The 21,580-nt window shown below is 42.6% G+C and overlaps 1 protein-coding gene across 1 annotated transcript in view; it reads right to left on the bottom strand.

Moving 5' to 3' along the window:
- Nucleotides 1–294: 294 nt before the first annotated feature.
- Nucleotides 295–21,580, bottom strand: part of BPIFB3 (BPI fold containing family B member 3) — a 33,133-nt gene continuing 11,847 nt past the window's right edge. Inside the window, exons 6-15 of the mRNA XM_020990535.2 lie at nucleotides 20,759–20,819; nucleotides 20,032–20,123; nucleotides 18,950–19,129; nucleotides 17,654–17,707; nucleotides 12,385–12,546; nucleotides 10,423–10,490; nucleotides 5,998–6,040; nucleotides 3,247–3,310; nucleotides 1,743–1,819; nucleotides 295–636 (exon numbers count right to left, since the gene is read on the bottom strand). Coding sequence (XP_020846194.1) covers nucleotides 601–636; nucleotides 1,743–1,819; nucleotides 3,247–3,310; nucleotides 5,998–6,040; nucleotides 10,423–10,490; nucleotides 12,385–12,546; nucleotides 17,654–17,707; nucleotides 18,950–19,129; nucleotides 20,032–20,123; nucleotides 20,759–20,819 — 837 coding nt within the window. The 3' untranslated portion in view covers nucleotides 295–600. The remainder of the gene's footprint in view (nucleotides 637–1,742; nucleotides 1,820–3,246; nucleotides 3,311–5,997; nucleotides 6,041–10,422; nucleotides 10,491–12,384; nucleotides 12,547–17,653; nucleotides 17,708–18,949; nucleotides 19,130–20,031; nucleotides 20,124–20,758; nucleotides 20,820–21,580) is intronic.

The raw sequence follows: 21,580 nt of genomic DNA, 5'->3' as shown, positions 1-21,580 counted from the left end.
ACAGAGTTAAGTGACTAGCCCAGGGTCACACATCTAGTAAATAGTCTGAGGCCAGATTTGAACTCATGAAGATGACTCTTCATGATTCCAAACCCAGTGCTCTATCCACTGCGCCACCTCTCTGCCCCAAGTTAATGTTTTTTTTCCATCAAGAATTGATCATATCATCTGAGGCCAGTACAGAGCCTGGAAATTCTCATCCCACTCTCCAAATCCTTTTGCTGGATTACCAGGAAGGGAAGAAGAGAGCCAGAGAACTGAGTATGGTCAAAGAAAAAAAAATCAGTCAGGGAATGAAGAAATAGTAGAATGCTTTATTGAAATGAGAGTACCTGCAGGGGGTAAACTCTGAACACTCTCCCAACTGGACCCCATGTCCTAAAAGACCTTCTTGGGGAAGAGCCTGAGAGAGCTAGAATAGGCATCATTGCCAAAGGGTCATAAAACCATGAAGTGCTGGCCTGAGACACCATGGGTTGATTTCTTCTTTATCTACTCTGAGGTCCACAAGAGATTCAGAATAAGAGGAAACCAGGAAGGCACGAGGGCTTCACCCGTATCTTCAGAAAGTAGCAAAGCCCTGGGGATTCCTCCATCCCCTCAGCCTCGTGAAGGCACAGTCAGCAAGACAGCATTCTGGAAGGATTGATTAAGCACAGAACCATTAAATTTCCCTTCCCTCCTCCCAGACACTTTTTCATTGACCCCTCAACAGACTCAACAGCTCAGTGATAACAGACACTATGCCTTACTCATTTCTAGGACCACTACCCTGCCCCCAGCATTCCCCATCACATAAGAGGCGCTCAGGAAATGATTATTAAGTGATCCTAGTAAATTAATTCAGTACTATTGATTGGTTCCCTTTTTGCTTTCTCTTTCTCAGGTCCCCCCACTGTGCCTAGCACAGGACCAGGGGCATAGTAGGTGCTCAGAGCAGATGGACATGTACTGAGAGGCCTGGGTTCAGGTCCTGGCTCTGTTACTTACCAGCTACATGACCCTGATACTGTTATTATTACTGAATATGTGTTTGTTGATTAATCATTATTAATGGTATCATAATATTTAGATCTGGGGAAAAAAACTTTAGAAAGAATCTAATCCAACTTCCTTATTAACAGGTCAGAATATTAAGTAAGCTACCCAAAGTCAGAAGGTAAAAGAAGTATTGGAGCCAAGATTCTAAAACAAGTTCTCTGATGCCAAGGCCAGTTTTCTTTCTGATGCAAAAACTACAATAATAATGATGATAATGTCACATTTGTGTAATCCTTTAAGGTTTATGAAGCACTTTCCCTTCACTACTCCCATCTATAAAATGAGAACAGTGATCCCTGCCTTTCTGCCCACCTCAGAGCATGGCTATTATGAAGATCAAAATAGAAAATGGAGGAGAAACTGCTTTGTGTTCAAAAGGAACAGCTAATAATAACAGGTAGCATTTGTACAGTGTAAGGTCTGCAAAGTCCTTTATGTATGTGAACTCATTTGATCCTCACAACAACCCTAGGAGTGAGGTACAATTATCCCCATTTTACAGATGAGGAAACCGAGACACAGAGAGGTTGAGTGACCTGACCATCTTCTCTCGGCTAGTAAGGGTCTGTCCTGACACCAAGTCCTGTGATCTATCCACTGCCCCACCTTAACTGCATCAGGGAGTGAATTGTGAGGTATTACTCTCTAAAGTAACATGAAAAGCCCATCCAGGTGAAATCTATTCTCAAGGTCTTACTTACCTCAATGATCTCCAGAGTCGCATTTGCAAAGTTGACATTGAGGATCTTAGGCAGAGGGATGCCTACTTCCAAATTCACTGTAAAGAATTAGGAGATGAGACATTAACTGAAATGTGCAGCAAGTTAACTGCTGAGTCTAATTGTCAGAGGCCTGAACAAGGAGACAAATCCTTCTCCTGCCTCTCCACTGACTCTTTGAATGACCTCAAGACAGTCAATTTCCATCTACAGGGCTCATTTTCCTCTTCTGTAAAATAGGGACAAATCACACCACTCACCTTATTTCACAAGGAGGACAGAGGAAGTGATTGTTTGTAAAACTCTTTCAACTCAGAGCCACAGAATAATGTAAGTGAGAGATGTTGTCATTTACATGAGTGTAACTGGCTGGTCCAGTGGATTAAAACTCCATACAAAAGAGCGTTTGATCTCTACTTGGCTTAGCTTTGCTCTGTCCAAAAGACACAGTGTGGACCACAGTCTGTGACCTTGGGCCCTAATGCGATGAGTGTAGCCAACTTAACATAACTCATCCATCTGTTGGAAATATGACTCAGAGATTATGCCATCCTAATGGATTAGTGCCATGTTAAGGCGAATGACTGTCTTCTGCAGGAAGACACATCTTAGTAAATCAGTCACTCAGTAAAAGGTGAAACCTGGGGTCAGTTTAGCCCCTCTGATGGTATAGGAGCTGTCGATGAGAGGAGGTGAGTGCATAGACTCAGAAGGGAATATGCACCCCCACAATCTGTAGTCACTTACCATTCATTTGTCCAGGTCGTTTATTTATGGTATATGTAAATGTATAGGCAATGTTTAAAATGAAGTACCAGGGCAGCTAGGTGGCACAGTGGATAGAGCACCAGCCCTGGATTCAGGAGGACTTGAGTTCAAATCCAGCCTTAGATATATAACACCTACTAGCTGTGTGACCCTGGGCAAGTCACTTAACCCCATTGCCTAGCCTTTGGAATCTCTTGTTGCCTTAAGACTCAGCTCAAGCCCCTTTGTACATGAGAACTTTCCTGAACCTTTTCCTCCCCTCTCTCCACAAACTGTCTTGCATTCGATATGTATATATTCTGTATATAGTTATATGTATACATTTTTTTTTCTATTTCACTTTCACCTTTGTACCTTTTACATCTGTTACAGTTCCTGGCATACAATAAGTACTTAATAAATTTGTGTTGATTGACCAATTGCCAGAAGGTAAATCCTGCCTGTGTGAGGAGGCAGAGTTGGGAGTCTCATGAGAGATCACATTGGTTTTATTCATCTATGGGTTGTAGGTCAAGACTTGAATTTGTTGCAGTCATGTAACAAACTGCCTGTAAAGAGAGATCAACCCCAGGCTGTGCTGATTAATGCATACCAAAGGCATCTGCTATCAGACTAGTGAAGAGCTGTGGGGCAGAGCCTTAACTAGCAGCAACAAGCGAAAGGGAGGGAGGGCCACACAGAGCTGAAAAGCAAGGTGAGGAGGTCAGACACTCCATACCATTGAGCTTTGGCAGGTAGGCCTCCCGCATGACATCACTGAGCCACTCTTCTAGATGTGACACCTGAAATAGAGCACACAGAGGGGTTGGCAGGCATGGCAAAGGTTCCATCATCTCCTTTCCTCCATTAATGTGCAGCCCATTCTGTGCATTAGAAGCTCAGTACATTTGCCGCTGGTCCTGTCAGGAGCCATCACCACAGGCAAAGAGATAGAGGTCCCTCTGCCTCTATCCAGCCAACAGCCCAGTGATCTGGGCTACCTTAGGGGAGCTTCTCCAGGTACATTAATAGCATATTAGACCCTGTGTGAGTACCTCGATTCCGGTCTCAGCTCTGAGGCTTCCTAGACAAATGACATCTAACAGTGTGCCCACTCATGGGCACGTGACTCCCCCTCTTTGAATCGTGGGCTCTTCCTCCATAAAATGAGCACAAACATTCCTGAAACTACCAAACCCACAGGGTTGTTGTTTAAAAAGAAAAAGGCTGTAGCAACCTTGCACTTTTATATGACCTATAGACTATGGATGTTTCAAGATCACCCTTGATCCCTTCCCCATTCAACTCACTTCCATGGTCCAGTCCTAACTGGGACAATATTTTATATTATCTTTTCCCTAAAACTTATCTCTTTTCTAAACTTCCCTAATATTGTTGAGGGAACCACCATTTTTCCAGTGACCCAGTATCATCCTCAACTCCTCCCTCTTGCTCACCCCACAATATCCAATCAGTTGCCAAATCTCATTTCTTTCTCCACAATATTTTTCACATATATTCCCTTCTCTCCATTCACACAGCCACTGCTGTAGTTCAGGCCTTGATCCTCCCTTAACTGGACTATTGCAATAGCCTTTTTTATTATTTTTTTTCAATTAACAAGCATTTATTTTCTCTCTCTCTTCTACCTCACCCCTCCAATGGAAAACAAAAAAAATATACATGTACATATGTATGTATGTATGTACATATATATGGCAAACTAGTTAGAAGGCATTTATATGTATCTATGTGTGTGTATATATATACATATATATACACACACACATATATATATACATATATATGTATATATATATGTGTATATACATATATATATACATATATATATATACATATATTTACATAGGCATATGCCTTCTAACTAGTCTCCCAGCCTCAAGTTTCTTTAGGTTCCAATCCATCCATCACAGCTATAAAAAATGGTTTTCCTAAAATTCAAGTCTGACCATATCACCTCTACATACTTAATAAACTCAAGTGGTTCCTTATTATCTCTAAGATGAATTATAAATTCCTCTAGCATTTAGAGCTTTTCACTGCTGGCCCCTCCCTAATTTTCCAGTCTTCTTTCACATTACTTCTCCTTACATACTCAACAATTGAGCCACGTTGGCCCACTTGCTAGTCTTCAATGCCCATTGATCCTTCTGCCTTTCAATAGCTGTCCCCCATGTGTAATATACCCTCCCTCTTCCCCTCCAGTTCTTAGGATGGATTGATATCTTGAAGTCTCAGCTAAAATGCTGCAGAAGTCCTTTCTTGGTCATTCTCCCCATGCCCACCCCTACCCCAGCTGATAAAGCCTTCTCCTCTAAGGTTTATCTGCTTTGTATGTAGCTTCTATTTACCTGCACACATACATCTTGTCTCCTTAATTAGAACGTAAATTCCTTAAGGGCAGGCACTATTTTTGCTTTTGTTCTTTGTATCCCCAGCACATAACACAGTGGTGATCACGCAGCAAGCATTTAATGTTTGTCAAATGAATGAATGAAGAATGAATGATGCTACAAAAGGTAGTATTTGTCTTCTATAACCATTGGTTCTAAGGGCACAGCTGCCATCCAAAATCTGACCATTTTTTTAAAAAAACCACCAGAGATCTACCATCATCATTTATCTATAGCTTTCTAAAATCTGTTCATTCTTCACCCTGAGCTTCCTAGAGGTAACAAGTTCCTCATTCTATAGAGTCAGAGTTTTTAGTGGTTCTAGAGCTTCCTCTTTCAAGTTTCCAAGGATTGCCTAATTGCAGCACTCAAGAATCCCAGCTAATCTCTACATCAAATATCCATGTTCTATCCAGAGTTAAAAGGGACTGTCAGCCTGCTGCGGTAGAAAAGATGCTTGACTAGAAGTTGTAAGTCCTAAGTTTGAGTTGAATTTTAACCCTTGACTTGGTCATTCTGTGGGTCTTAATTTCCTTTTCTGTAAAATGGACATGATAACAGACATGTCTCTTTCAGGGAACTGTTGTGAGTTATTTGAGAGAATTGATGTGATAGGCTATGGAGGTCTGCAATGGAACCAAGGCATCCATTGGCCCAAACTGCCCCCCCAAAAAATTATTCCAGGGACTTCAAGTCACAATATACACAAACAGTAATTTTAAAAGGGAAAAAGATACTCCCCAAAGGGTAGAAGATGGGGCAAAGATGGGAGGAGGAGAAAGCTTACCGTGGATGTTTTTGAGACACTTGGCATCAGCTGGGGTGCAGCTGCTTCCTTAAGCCTGCTGGGTCCCTGACTCCCTTCCCAGTAGCAGCTCAGGCCCTCAAAGTGCTTGTACTCTGACTCTCTGAACCCCAAGGATATGCTCTGCCTGAGTTTGGGATTAGTGGAGCTGAAACAGCAGGGACTATGTGGCTAAGCCTATCCCTTCACATAAGCAATCTGTGGCATTTCTGGGATGGATCCAGGGATGGCCCACTCCCTTTCAACCCCATGGCCTTCCCCAAGAACTTACATCAAAGTTAGCAGCATAGGAAGAAACCAGCTTGGCACTGAGCCTGCAGGGATGAAGAGAGACATTGAAGGGTTATGGATTGTGTGTCTAGGTCTCCCAAGGAGAAAATAGGAGAGAGTTGATAAAGCAGAATGTTGGCCTTGGGGCTTCCTCCAAACTCATAAAGTCCTCTAAAACTTTATTCTTATAAGGGAGATTAGAGATCATCTGGTCCAAACCTTTCATTTTATAGATAAGAAAACTGAGGCCCAGAGAAGGAAGGAAAGAAGCATTTATTAAATGCCTACAATGTTCTCAGCACCATATCATCTCATCTGGGAGGCATGGGTTGTTATTATCCCCATTTTAGACTTGGAGGAACTGAGGCAGACAGACGTGAAATGAGTTGGCTATCCAGGGTCACACAGCTAGCTAGTAAGTGTCTGAAGCTGGATTTGAACTCAGGGCAGGGAGGGCAGGGACTGTCTTTCTTTTTATTAACTGGACCCTAATGTTTAGCACAATGCCTGGTACATAGTAGACACTTAAGGTTTATTGGATTGGGTTGGACTAGGTCTTCCTGACTCCAGGCCCAATAGACAATAACTTGCCCGAGGTCACATAGCTAAGAAATGATAGAGCAAAGAATTGAACCCAGATTTCTTGACTCCAAGTCCATCATTATTTCCAACTGACCTCCACAGCCCAGAGAAACAAGGAAGGGTGCGGAGAAAGGAAAGAGAAGAGTGGGCAGTCGTAGACCACTGACCACAATGGCCAACTTGAATTGTTTTCCTTTTGTTGGGGCCTAGAGAAGGACAAATCGTCTTGGTTCTGAGACAAAGAGAGAAAAAGAAAAGGAATGGGGCAGGGAAATTGTGGCTGGTTCGGAGATAGAGAGGGTATGATCTGAGAGGAGTTTCTCTTAGAATATTTCCTCTATGCTCTTGTCCCTGTCACTGGAAGAGATAGCCCTGCCTTTAATTCACTGTATGACCTCTGGGCCACAGGCTTCTGCTCTGTAAAAAATGAAGGGAATGTACCATTAGGGTTCTTAACTCTGTGTGTGTGTGTGTGTGTGTGTGTGTGTGTGTGTGTGTATGTATACATACACACATACATGCAGTCCGGTAAAGCCTACAGACCCTTCACATAATGTCTTTAAATGTATATAATTAAAATACATAGGAATAGGAAAGAAACCAATCATATAGAAATACAGTTATAAAGACATTTTTTGAAATACATGTCCCAGTTCAAGGATCCCAGATTAAGAACTTCTGGACTAGGCGATCTCTGAGGTCCCTTTCAGCTCTAACAGAAAATGTCACCTCCTTGCTAAGGGTTAAAGTATTAAATGCCTTGGGAGGGAGTAGCTGATCTTCTGAGAACACATTGGTTGGGATTAGCTTATCACCTGAACCATTACCTTGAGGCGCAGGAGATTTGGGAAAGGGTAGAAAATGGGGCTGTGTCAATTAACAATTATAACTTTCTAACCAGGAGTTTAAAGAGAGGAAGTCTGACATCCACACACCTTCCATTAGAGTTGAGGTGTAAACAAGACCCTAACTCAAGAATAGGCCAATTGTTCTTCTCTACAGCTTAACATCAACCTGCTTCTTTGCACTGCCCCTTCAGACAACCTTCTCAGCTGGTGGAAAGGTCAAATGTGCTGGGGCAACAGGCTATTTGGGGCCAGTCTAAGACAAGAAATCTGGAGAGGGGGATTTGAGTGTGAGCTAATGAGAGCTGGGTGGGGGAGAAGTGGGAAAAGAGGATCTTCATAGCCATAGTGAAGGAAGTCCAGTGTGAAGGAAGAAGGGAGGGAGGGAGGGGAGGGAGAGGAGAAAGGAAGAAGGAAGGAAGCCAGCATTTATTAAACACCTACTGGGCGCCACATACTGTGCTAAGTAATTACCAATATTATCTCATTTGATCCTCACAACAACCCTAAAAAGTAGGGCTATTATTATCCTCATTTCACAGATCAGGAAACTGAGGCAAACAGAGGTTAAGTGGATTGACTAGGGTCACACAGCTAATAAGTATCTAAGGCTAAATTTTAATTCCAGACCCAGGACTCTAACCACTGCCCCCACTTAGCTGCCTCATAGCCAAGACACTAGAATAAAAGGTGCAGGGGGTCTCATCTAGTCAGTCCAGTCTAACTCTAACAGTCACACGCAACCATCTCTTTTTTTGAAAAAGAGAGACAAATACCCAAGTTTTGGGGCCACTTCACCAAGTCAAGTATATTCCTGGGCACTGAATATCTTCATAGCAGAATTAAAGAATCACAGAATCAGGGCTGGAGGGAAAGTCCCAAAGCATTGAACATCCCAACCTGTACTTCCCTGACCCCAGGATCTCCCGTGGCTATCACCATAAGCCTTTCCTCTTTCCTAGGGTTCTAATCAGAACCAAGGCCAGAGCAGTCCACCCAAAGCACAGTCAGGCCCGGATTCTCAGGGCCAGTCACCAAATCAAGAATAATAAGAGGTAGCATGACCAATGTGCTGACCAGGGCACTGGACTGAGAGTCAGGAGACCTGGACTCCAGCCTGGGCTCTGTCACTAGCTTACAATGATGCTAGGGGTAGTCACTTCTCTTCTCAACTTTAATTTCCTTCTCTATAAAATGAGGGAATTAAACTAGATGGTTTGTAGGGTCTCTCCCATGCCTGACACTGCTGATTATTATGTACTGAGGAACCTTCCAATTCCAAATTCTGTATTCTTGGATTCTTCTAACTCTGATATGGTAGATTCTAAGGTCCCTTCCAGATGTAACATTCTCAGGGTAGCCAGGTGGCACAGTGGATAGAGCATCAGGCCTAGAGTCAGGAGGACCTGAGTTCAAATCCGACCTCAGACACTTGACACTTACTAGCTGTGTGACCCTGGGCAAGTCACTTAACCCCATTGTCTAGCCAAAAAAAAAAAAAAACAGATGTGACATTCTCTGTTCTAAGGTCTTTACAATTCTGACCTTCTGTATTCTAAGGTCCCTCCAGTTCTGACAGTCTATGTTTCTCAGTCTTGAGGTTAGATTCAGTTAGAAAGAGCAATGAATCAATGCAGGGTAAGAGACTGGACCATCCCAGCCACTTAAATAGCTGAAGATTGTGCCTTAATACATGAAATGTCAATCAGTACAATCTTTGTGGCAATATATATCTATATCTATATCTATAGATATAGATATATATATGCATGTATGTATGTATAATTTATAAAAAGAGATTATAACATTTTATATACAGACTGATGTGTACATTACATATACATATTCTCGATGTACATATATAAAACACATATATAATATATACGATATAATATCTATATGTTTATAATGTTATATATATATATATATATATATATCAATCAGTCTGTCTGGAGACGGGACTAAATTTTCAGGCTCAGATGTTATATCTTAAAGACATAAGGAAGGAAACTCAAAAGCCCACTATACTTGGAACCAGGAAGACCTGAGTTCAAAAATCTGGCCTCAGGCAACTTTGTAGCTATTTACTACTGGGCAAGTCTGTATGCCTGAGTTTCCACATCTGTAAAATGCAAATAATAATAGCACCTACTGCCCAAGGCTTTTGTGAGGATAAAATGAGGTAATATTTGGAGAAAAAATAAAGGCATAGCCAAGTATTAACTGTGTTCAATCTGACCTACTGTCTTGGCAATCAGTCTGCCACCAGTTGAGAGATATTTAATAGACTGTAGGAACACCAATATTTTTATCGTAGAAAAAAGATAACAAATGGGAGCTAAGACTGTGCAAAAGAGAAAGTATACTCTCAATACTAACAGCAATGGAATGTAGGTCAGTGTAATAGAAGAGGCAACTGATTTTAAGTCAGAAGACATGGGTTCAAGTCCTAATACTTGCCAGATGTGTGACCATGAGCAAGTCATTTCCCTTCTTTGGGTCTTAGTTTCCAAATCTGCAAAATGGGGATGATATTACCTACCTACATCAGAAGTTATAAACAATAACAGGTAAAAATGAATGAACAGACATTATTCTGCAATCATAGACCCAGAAATGTATTTCCTGATGATTGCTTCTGAAGAGCTTAATTCAATTACAATAAATAAACCCTGGTTAAGCCTCTAATATGAGGAAGTAAAAAGAGCACTGGTCCCTCTATCTCTGAAGGACCCACCCCGCCAAAAGTCCTCTCTCTGACTCACCCCCCTTCCAGGTCTTTTGACCTGGTTTTGAATCCTGGCTTTCACTTTCTGTGACTCTAGACAAGTGATTTACCTCCCTGGGTCTCAGTTTCCTCATCTGTAAAATAAAAGAATTGGAATAGATGATCTCTAAGTTCCTTTCCACTTCTATTGAAAAGGCACTGTGAGGTGGATAATGCAAGTTCATCTATATTTAACAGCACACCAAGGAGAAGATAAAGTCTGCCTCATTACCGTTCCAGAGAGAGGGACAAGTGTAGTTTAGTTGCTGAGGTAGCTAGCTGAGCACTCAGTGTCAGGACCTGGATGAAAAAAATGTAAAAGCAACATTAATCTAATCCTCTGTCAGTTTTCAGTGTGCTGAAATTGAATGGAAAAAAAATAGAATAGGCATCCTTCACTTTACAGAATATATGCATAAAAGTTGAATTTTATGTCAACTGTTTCTCTCTGAATGATGTTTCAGTCCCTTTTTTGCTGATAACTTTTGTTTTTATCCAACCTTCCTTTCTAAATGTCTCTCTCTTTTGCCTATCTACCAAGTCATGCTTCATTTTAAAAACAATATATTTTTTTTAAAAGAGAAAAATAGCTGTTCAGCAAAACTAACCAATACATCAACTTTGTGTAATAGTACATGCAACATCCATACCCATAGTTCTTCACTTCTACAAAGAAAGGTGGGAAAATGCACTTCCTTATCTCTGGGAACAAGTTTGATTTATGTAGCCTTAAGTTTCTTTCTTTCTTCCTTCATTTGTTCTGTTCTTTCTTCCTTCCTTCCTTTCTTCTTTTCTCCCTCTTTTTTTTTCTTTCCATTTACAACATTGCTGCTATTGAGTAATTGTCTTCCCGGTTCTACTTACCTTCCTCTGTGTCAGTTCTCTGATTGATCTTAATTAGTAAATCCTTCCTGCTATCCCTCCAACCCCATGATAATTTCCCAGGTGAAAGAAAAAAAATCCTTGTATGTGAAAATTTTTTAATACAAAGGGATTTAAAGGCTATAAATTCCGGGATTGTGATAGAGTGGAAAAAGTCCTGAGCTGGAATCAGGAGATCTTAGCTCTGATACTAATTTATAAGAAGTTATTTAATTTCCTAGTAAGAAAGGCAACTAGGTGAGTTGGTGGATAGAACACTGGTCCTGAAGTCAAGAAGCCTTGCATTCAAATATGACCTCCGCTACTTCCTAGCTGTGTGACCCTGGGTAAATTATTTAACCTCTATCTGTTTTACTTTCCCCATCTGTAAAATAGGGATATTAATAGCAAATACTTCTCAGGGTTGTTGTAAGAATTAAATGAGGTATTTGTAACACTCTTGGCAAACCTTAAAGATATATGTGCATATACATATACATACACACACACACATGTGCTAGCTATTATTATGCCTTGAGGTTTTGTTTTCCCCATCCTCAAAATGAAGGTGTTGGATTACCTGGTTTCTAAGATTACTTTCAGCTCTAACTTTCTATGTACTAACGTCTCTTCTAGTTCTGACATTTTTTATTCTATTTCTAGAGCCTTTTTCTGACCCTTGCTCACTCCTCTGCTCCCTCACTGCACATTGGCTATCATCCAGCACATATTCCTGCCTGAACAATCCTTCAATCTAAGAGGCTCTATAATTGGGCTTGAAGCCCTGATTCCTGGGCATCTGTAAGTTGGCCCCTGAAGGTCATTCTCAAGGAGGAATCCAGACATCCTGTGGTGAGCCTTGCTGAAATCAGTGTTGGACCTCTCAAGTGGACTATACTGCTATTATTACTCTTATTGTTGTTATTGTCATCATTATTTTCAGTAATAACAATTATTATGCAGTAGTAACAATAACACACACATAGAGAAATTTAAGGTTTACAATAAACTTTTATGGCAAAAACCTATGATGCAGGTGGTGCAATGAATATTATCCTCATGAAGAAATTGAGGCTCAGAGAGATTAAATTACTTTCCCAAGATCACACAGACAATAAATGATAATGATGAAACTCAACTGGGGTCCTCTGACTCCCAATCCACCAGCAGCTGTGGTGGTGGTAGTGATGACCCTGCTAAGTAGGATCGTCAAGATTTGAACCCAAATCCTCAGATTATAAACTCTATGACTTTTCCACATTTGCCACTGTCAGCTCAGCTCAGATGTTTTCTGGTCTGTGATTCCAGAAAAGCAAAAAGGGTAGGTGCTCACCAAATCCAGTGAAAATAGGGTCCCATGGGAGTGGTAAACCAGCACCTCCATAGCCGCAGTGAGCGACACAGAGGCTTTCCCAGTCTTCAGTAAGAATGCTGGTGCTTCCTTTACTTTCAATGTGATCAGCAAAGGTTGATCTGAGGGCAGAGTTTCCAGGGCCTATGGGAGAAATGCAGGGTAAGTTTCCATGGCAAAGGATAAGAAGCAAAACAGGCAAAGAACCAGAAGAACTTAAAATGAGAAAGTTTTACAGCTAGAAAGCACAGCAGATTCTGAAGATGAAACAATGGAAGCAGGGGAGAGGATCCCAGCCATCCAGTGCTGAAAGAGTAGCTGTAACTAGGACAAGGCAATTAGGGCTTTTCCCAAGGGCACCAAAATTGGGAGCCATGCTAACAATACTTGTATTCCTTTAGCAGCAGACTTAGAAACAACCAAGCTTAGCTCCTAATTAGCAAAATTAATTAGTTAAGGTAGAAAACCAGCAGAGTTCCACTCCCTCCTCCCTTCCTTCCGTTTCCCCACCCATCAGAGGCCTTAGACTCAGGCATATTGGGAATTTCAGTCTCCCTCTATGCCTCAGTGTCCAAGGGCCTCTCCCACCCTAAGATTCTTGTCTCAAAGTCCAAAGTTCCCTTCCCCCAAACAATCCTTGAATTTGTCTTTAAATGTTGTTTGAGGGGGCAGCTAGGTGGCACAGTGGATACAGCACTGGCCCCGGAGTCAGGAGGAACCGAGTTCAAATGTGGCCTCAGACACTTGATACTTACTAGTTGTGTGACCCTGGGCAAGTCACTTAACCCCATTGCTTAGCCAAAAAAAAAAAAAGTTGTTTGAGGGTATCTTGAGATTTCCTTGCCCCAGGTGACAAAGGTGCTAGTTACAGTTCTTGGTGGAAGGGCATTTCAGAGATTCCCCTGGGTGGCGCAGAGCTGCACTGATGCCCTTTAGGAAGGGAAGTTGCCTGCCCAAACTTTCAGGAACTTCCTAGCCTAACCCAGGCCCTACACTGCTGTATCCTGGCTGACTTCATACCAGGCCACAAGGCAAATAATAACCTAATCCCTTTCTATCTCTTGCTCTGGAAGTCATAATCAAAGCAACATAACCATACCAATAAAAGACATGTCAAACAATAGCTCTGCATCCACTCATCATCCTCTCGACTTCCCTGTCCAAAACACTTTCTTCCTGACCACTATACGTAATATCTTCCCCATTAAACTCCTTAAGGGAAGGCACTAGCTTGCTTTTTTTTTTTTTTATCCACAGCACTTATTACAATGCCTGGCACATAGAAAGCTATTAATGAATGCTTTTTATTCCATTCATTCATTAAAGTCCCAAAGTCCCAAGACACCACTTGGACATCTGGATCTATGTGTCCCATTCTTTCTTCTAATGAGAAAGTTCTTCCTATTACCTAACCAAAATCCCTCTAATGCCCACTTCTTCCGATCAGGTAACCCTAAGCACGGTTAGGCCACAGAAACATCCTTTCACTCATAAACTTAATGCCGTTGTAGAAGACTATTTTGCCCATCGCTCTCTCTACTCCTGGGAAAAATTTAATGTATTTTTTAATTATATCACACTTACCATCACCACCCAGACAGAATCCACTTTGTGACAAAAAAAAAAACTGCTTTGCAGTTCTTATAGACCTTAAGGCCACTGCTGGGTAGGTAGCCTGCTTTTGGGGAGAGGGGACTCTGATGGTGTTCTGTATTAACTATTTATTTCTGTGTTAACCAGGTGCTGAGTATTATTATTCCTATATCTGTTGCTAAAGGAATACAAGTATTGTTAGCACAGCTTCCAATTTTGGTGCCCTTGGGGAAAAGCCCTGATTGCCTTGCCCTAGTTGCAGCTATTTTTCTAGCACTAAAAGGCTGGGATCCTCTCTGCTGCTCCCATTATTTCATCCTCAGATCTCTTCTGTGCTCTCTAGGGCTAAAGTTAGTAAATGAAAGGCATTTTACTCTGTCACAGGATAGGATTCCAATATGGGGGCAGGGAGGAGGAACCATGAGGAAACAAACAAAAAAAAAAAACGAGAAAGGGGCAGCTAGGTGGCACAGTGGATAGAGCACCGGCCCTGAAGTCAGAAGGACCTGAGTTCAAATGCGGACTCAGACCAAACACTTGACACTTACTAGCTGTGTGACCCTAGGCAAGTCACTTAACCCCAATTGCCTAAAAAAAAGAAAGGAAAAAAAAAACAAGAAAAAAAGTTGTTATAAACTCGGCATCATAATTAAATATGCAACTGATAAACCTTCAGAGGAAGTGAGATGGTACAGTAGATGGCCTAGAGTTGCCTAGACTGCCCTACTCATAGACTACCATTGGCTCCCTATTTCCTCTAGAAACAAATACAAAAGCCTGTACTTAGCACCTTTCTTGGCTCATAATATCTCCATTACTTTGTAAACTCCTGAGGGCAAAGACTATTCTCCCCTTTCTTAGTATCTCCAGTATCTTAGCACAGTGCTGAGGACAAACCCGGGTGCTTAATAAAGGTGTGTTGGCTTGTTGACGTGACAAGGTAAGCACCTAATAAATGCTTAGTGGCTGACTAGATGACCCTCCATCCCTGACCTACTCTGGCAGCCTTGCTCCACATTACTCACCACCACTATTCTATATTGCATTCAAATTGGACTAGCTGCTATTCCCTAAATACACTCTTCCATGCCACCCCTCCGTACAGACCGTCCCTCATGCCTAGAATATATTCCCTCCACAGTTCTGCCTCTCAGAATACTTATCTCCTTCCGAGATTTAGCTCAGGGGCTGAGAAGTTGACCCCTCCCGCTGAAACAGATCTCTGTCTCCTCACACATTCCTATATTATTTTATCGGATCTCCCCTTCTCAAACTCTACTGTCCAGCCAAACTGGCTTTCTTGCTGTTCTCCATACATAATATTCCATTTCCTCTCTCTGTACTTTTGCAGTAGCTGTGCCCCATGCCTGGCCTGCCCTCCCTTCTTAAATCAGGTCCCTTAGAAACCCTAGTTTCCTTTAATATTCAGCTCAAACATTCCCTTCCATGTGAAACATTTACTGATTCAGCCACTAATGCTCTCCCTTCTAAATATCTTATATTTATTATGTGTGTATTCTGTCTATATTTATATATGTAAGTAGACTACAAGGTTCTTGAGAGCAAGCATCATTCCATTATTGCTTCTGTATCTCCAGTTGCTAGCATATAGTCAGGGTAGCTGGAAGGTTTAATGGATAGGGCACTGGGCCTGGAGTCAGAAAGTTGTTACTCAGTCATTTTCAGTCATGTCCAACTCTTAATGTCCCCATCTGGGGTTTTCTTGGCAAAGATACTGGAGTGGTTTGCCATCTCTTTCTCCAGCTCATTTTACAGATGAGGAAACTGAGGCAAACAGTGTTAAATGACTTGCCCAAGGTTACATAGCTAATTAGTACCTGAGGCCAGATTTTGAACTCAAGAAGATGAGTCTTCCTGACTCCAGGCCCAGCGGTCTATCCACTGCACCATCTAGCTGTCCATAGAGTCAGAAACACCTAAGTTCAAATCCGGCCTCGGACACTTAATAGTTTGTGTGACCCTAGGCAAGTCATTTAACCTCTGGTTGCCTCAGTTCCTCATCTGCACAATGAGCTAGAAAAGGAAATGGCAAACCACTCTAGTATCTTTGCCAAGGAAACCTCACGAACAGTACTGGCGTGCTGTGATCCACAGGGTCATAAGGAATTGGACAAGACTGAACAACAGTAGGTGATTAATAAATGTTTGCTGCTTGTACTCTTCTCTTCCCCAACCATACCCATACTTATCTGTATATGTATCTATATACCTGATGAATGTAATTGGTTCCTTGAAGATCGGACTTTCACAGGAGATCACATGAAATACCATATTTAAGGGGCTTCACAAACTTTTAAAGCTCTATGGAAATGCAGGCTCTTATTGTAGTTGTCCTTGTAGCTGATTCCCAGTGGCTACTAGCACTGTGCTCTTCACAGGGCTTAAAATGTGTTGGAATTAAATGAATTGAATAGGATGGGGCTCAAATATGGTCTCTCCCTCCAGAAAAATCTCAGAGCCCTTTGCCCACACTTTCTCTCACTTTCTACTTTGCACTTAACTCACACTTCCCTGAAGAACAGTTATTTCTATACACACCTCCTTCCCTCACCTTCTTCCCTTCCCACCCATGTCATTCATCTGTAAACCCCTGGAGAAGTCTCTGTGTTCCATCTATCTTTACATCCCTAGCACCAAGCGCAGGGCCCTGCATATTGAAGTTACTAAATCAGTTTGCTAAATGATTTAAACAATCTTTAGTGCCCTCATTCTTCCCTAAGTCCCCTTCCAGCCAACTGTGGCCTCAGACTTTCACTCTGTGAAAGCTTGTTTTCAAGAAAGGATATGGTATCAGTCAGATATATCTGAACATGAATTTTGAATGGTTTCAATAAGGAGTGCCTTGGAGACGACCTAGTCCAGGGGTGGGGAACCTGCAGACTTGAGGCCACATATGGCCCTCTATGTCCTCTTTTGACTGTCAAAGGACTGCACTTGAGGACCTAGAAGGCCACGGGCTCCTCACCCCTGACTAGTCTAACTCCCTCATTGTACAAAAAAAAGAAACTGAGGCCCGAAGATAAGAAATTACTTGTTCAAGATCACATAGCTCATTAATGGCAAACCCAGAAACAGAAAGAACACAAGTCTCTGACCTTCCTTGGATCCTGGTCAGAGCCTTAACTATGTATCCCATCACCTAGGGCAAATTCAAGTGAAGGAAGGGAATTGGACCAGTCAACACCTTCCTGAGATTGGGGAGGGGGAGGCAGTTGGGCCCTAGGAGAGACAATCCAACCTAGGGTGCAGTTGTGAGGAGAAAAAAAGGGACACCTGCCTTCCCATCCCCCCTCCTGTGACCTACACTAGCCCTTGACTGTCCACTCTCACCGTCTCCCAGGCTCATCTTTCCCTCAACTCCTGAAAGTACAAAGGCCAAAGGGAAACTCAGTCTCTTGGATGCAGCAAGGAGGAAATACCTTCCCCTAAAGATATTGGCCTCTGGACAAACCCCTCACAGCCTGGCCCTAATTACAGCTCTAATTCCTACAGTCATATCAAGTAGGGTGGGCCCCATTCAGCCTAAAGTGAAGTCCAAAACTACTTATCTATCCCATTAATATGCTTCATTTTAATAATGCTTCACTTTCCCATTAATATGATCCAATTAATATGCAGATGTGACAACTTCACTTACCTTGGGAAGCAGTTCTGCCAAAGCCGTGGTTGTCAGGGGGACCCTGCTAGGAACCTGTACCAGGACCAGACACAACCAATTAGAGGAGAAAAGTCATGCATGGCTTGGCTAGAGACCTTGAAATGGTGTTGGGAGGATGGGGCTAGGTAGAGGGGACACAAGCATTGCGAAATGTCAGTGGCCTACAGGGCCATTTCCTTGCTTCTCCTTCTCCTGGAGTAATTCTTCATAAACATATGTATATGGATAGATATATATGAAAATTAAATATTATTTATATATGTGTATGCATAATGTGTATAAACATATGTTTCTGTACATATATAATTTATAATTTATATGTCACATATATATATCATTTATATAGCAGTTTAAGATTTGAAAATATTTTACAAATATTATCTCATTTGATCCTTACAACAATCCTGGGAGATAGATACTATGATTAGCCCATTTTGCAGATGAGAAAACTGAGGCAGAAGGCAGTTAAGTGACTTGTCCAGGGTCACATAGCTAGTAAGTATCTGAGGCTGGATTTGAACTTATGTCTTACTATTCCAAGTCAAGCCCACCGTTCACTTCACCAATTAGCTTCCTTTATCAGTTTTTCAAAGCACTTTTTCATATTTCACCCAGAAACTGGGCTTAATATGTGCCTTTAATATATGAAGGAACTGAGTTTCAGAAAGGGAAATAGCCCACATTGTCTACATCTAGAGCATTCTCAAAAGGTTCCCCAATACACTTTCCTTACCACAATCCTATGATGGAATGATTATGCTCGTTTCAGAGTGGAGGAAACTAAGATCCAGAAAAGTGAATTTGACTTGCCCAAGGTCACACAGCAAGTTAGTGGCAGAGCTGGGGCTTGAACCTTGGACTTTCTCTGAATCTAAGGATTTTTCTCCCATACCTCACTAGCTCCCATGTTCCTTTCAAGACAAATACCAGCCCAGACTGAAAGGAGAATATGAAAAGTAGGCCAATCATGGATTCGGGGTTGGAAGAAACTTTAGGGATTATCTGGTTCAATTCCCTCATTTTACAGACGAGAAAACTGAGGCCAGAGAGGTTAAGTCTAAATGACTCGGTCGAGGCCACATAGATTGAGTGGCAAAGCTGGGATTTGGATCCAGGACCTCTAAACTCAACATGTGTGGTCAGCAAAATTGGAAAAAGGCTCCAACTTCTCTGCTGCAATGGCAGTAGGCCGGGATGTCTGAGCCCCACAGGGAAGACCATTCCCAATGCTGGCATCTCTATAGCTGTAGCAAGTTCTAGCCCCCTGTCACTCACCAGTTCGGGTGTGATGTCAATGTCCAGGGCCCCATTGGTCTGAAGGAGTCCAAATACAGTATTGAAGAGGTACAATGGCACTGCCACTTGCGAGGTATGATCCTCCTGTAGGGGCATCTTGATGGGCTTTGGGGGCTCAGGGAAGTCGATCACGTTACCAGCTGCACTCTTAACCAGAGACTGGGGGCAGGTTGCAGGGCGGGGTGGAGAAAGCAGGAAAGGGTATGATTCTGACCTTAGATATTGGCTTCCAGCCCATATCCCCCAACTCCCCACATAGACCCTGCCTTGACACCCATGTCCAGGCATGACACCAATGGACCCTAAAGAACTGGAACTAGGGGAGTCCCTACCCTGAAGGAGGGTACACTAGAAAAGATGAAAAGCTGTTGTCAAACCTCTGAGCAGCTACCATGGGGAAGAGGGGTTAGACATGGTTTGTTGGGTCCCAGAGAGTAGGACTAGGACCAGCAGCTGGAAGTTACAGGAGGGCAGACGTCAATATGAGGCAGAATTTTCAAAAAGCCAGAGCTATTCCTCAACAGAATGGGCTGCCCAGGCAGTAACAAGCTTCCTATAGGGAAAGAGGAAGGAGACAGAAGGGGGAGTGCAGACAGAGCTTGAATGCCTGCTTCTCAAGGAAACTAGGGACAGGCTTCCTATGTAGGTACAGGTTGGCCCAGATGACTCTTCAGTCCTGTTTTAGGTCTGAAAGCTGTTCTTTCAGTAAAAGCTGCCATGAGCCCCACTCTCCTACCCAGGCACCCACATCTGAGTTTTCTCTAAGAAGCATCTAGATAGCTGGAGAGTGGCCTGCAACAGCTCCAAGGCCCCCACCTTTGCAAAACGTAAAAGGTGAGCCATTCACTATTCTCACTTAGATGATGTTTTACAGTAGCGTCTCTTTTTGTTGTTGTTTGGTTTTGTATTTTAGGCAATTTGGGGTTAAGTGACTTGCCTAGGGCTCACACAGCTAGTAAGGGTCAAGTGTTTGGTCTGAGGTCGGATTTGAACTCAGGTCCTCCTGACTTCAAGACTGGTGCTCTAGCTGCCCCTTACAGTAGCTTCGGAAGCTCACTCACATTGATGTCCAACTGGATATACTGGTTGGAGATGATGGGCAGGGTAGCCAGTGTGAATTCCACGGTTCCCAGGGCACCCAGGGGAACAAGGCCTAAAAGGGAAGAGAAGAGAGCATTATTAAACTAGCCCTGGGCCCAACTTCTCCCACCCACTACAGCCCTGGCCTGTGGGCCTTTATTCCACTTAGTCTAATGTTTTCAAGCATTTAATATGTGTTATAGTGAAAATAGCATTAGAAGTGAGGTTTCTCATTGCATGAGAGGCAGGGTGATACAATAGAAAGAGAACCCAGGTTCAAATCCTGCTTCTACGCTGACTACCTATGTGATCTTAGGCAGGCCGCTTGGGGCTCTTTGGACTTCAGCTGTCATCATGTCTAAAGGGCAGTCAGTCCTGCCTAACCTAGGGGCTGTCGTAAGGATACTTGTGACACTTTAGTAAGCTGCAAGTTCTTTAGAAATGTCAGCTGTAATTATTAATGGAGATAGCACACATCTGTTCACATCTGTCCAATGCTGCCCAGTGCTTTCATGTGTGTCCTCTTGTTAGATCTGCCTAAAGAAAGCCTCGTGAGAGATGCAGGACAAAGATTATCAGTCCCATTTTCTATAGGAGGAAACAATCTGGCCAAGGCCACACATTAAGTGTGTGGCCTCAAGTCCTTATGTGACAATAGAGAAGGAAACAGAGAAGAACTAAGTGGAGGGAGTAGTGACCACAACTTACGCAGCACAGCGCCCAGGAACTCATTCACCACCACCAGGACAGTGTCCACGACGGGACACAGCTGCATGGGAGAGAAGGAAGACACAGCTGCAGGAGTCCTGGGATTGTAGGATTTGGAGAGGGTTGGACTAGAAGGCCTCAGAGCTCCCTGTCAGCTCGAGGTCTGTGATTACATGACCTCTCTCTGGGCATCAACTGCTCTCTCTGTAACATGGATTCTTTAGATAATAATCGCGATGATAATAATAAAAACGATAACATTTATACAGCATTTTAAGGCTTACAAAGTGCTACACATATATTCTTTGATGCTTACAACAATCCTAGGAAATAGTTGAGGAAACTGAGGCAGAAAGAGATTAAGTGACTTGCCCAGGGTCACACAGGTAATAAATGTCTAAGGCAGGATTTTTCAGGTCTTTCTGACTCCAACTCCAAGTGCTCAACCCACCATTTGTTTCATGTCACAACCCCCCTGCTCCTTGGTTTTCTCAACCATAAAATGTGGGCATTAGGCAGGATGACCTTTTTTTTTTTTTAGGGCCCCAATTATCTCTGACTGAGTCCCATATAGGGCTCTGGTTGTAAGATACCACTTGAGACATTTTGGGGCAGTGATATTGTGCCTAATATTTTCTTATCTATAAAATGGGGAAAATAAGAGCATCTTCCTCCCAGGGCTGTTATGAGGATAAAATGAAATAATATTGGGGGTGGGGTGGCAGCTAGGTGGAACAGTCACTACCAACTGTACAATGAGGAACCTGGAGTCAGAAAGAACTGAGTTCAAAACAGGCCTTAAACACTTACTAGCTCTGTGAC

This window comes from Phascolarctos cinereus, unplaced genomic scaffold, assembly GCF_003287225.1.
Source record: "Phascolarctos cinereus isolate Bilbo 61053 unplaced genomic scaffold, phaCin_HiC Scaffold_2;HRSCAF=192, whole genome shotgun sequence".
NCBI classification, from domain to species: domain Eukaryota; kingdom Metazoa; phylum Chordata; class Mammalia; order Diprotodontia; family Phascolarctidae; genus Phascolarctos; species Phascolarctos cinereus.
This window is presented reverse-complemented; position numbering and strand designations above follow the sequence as displayed.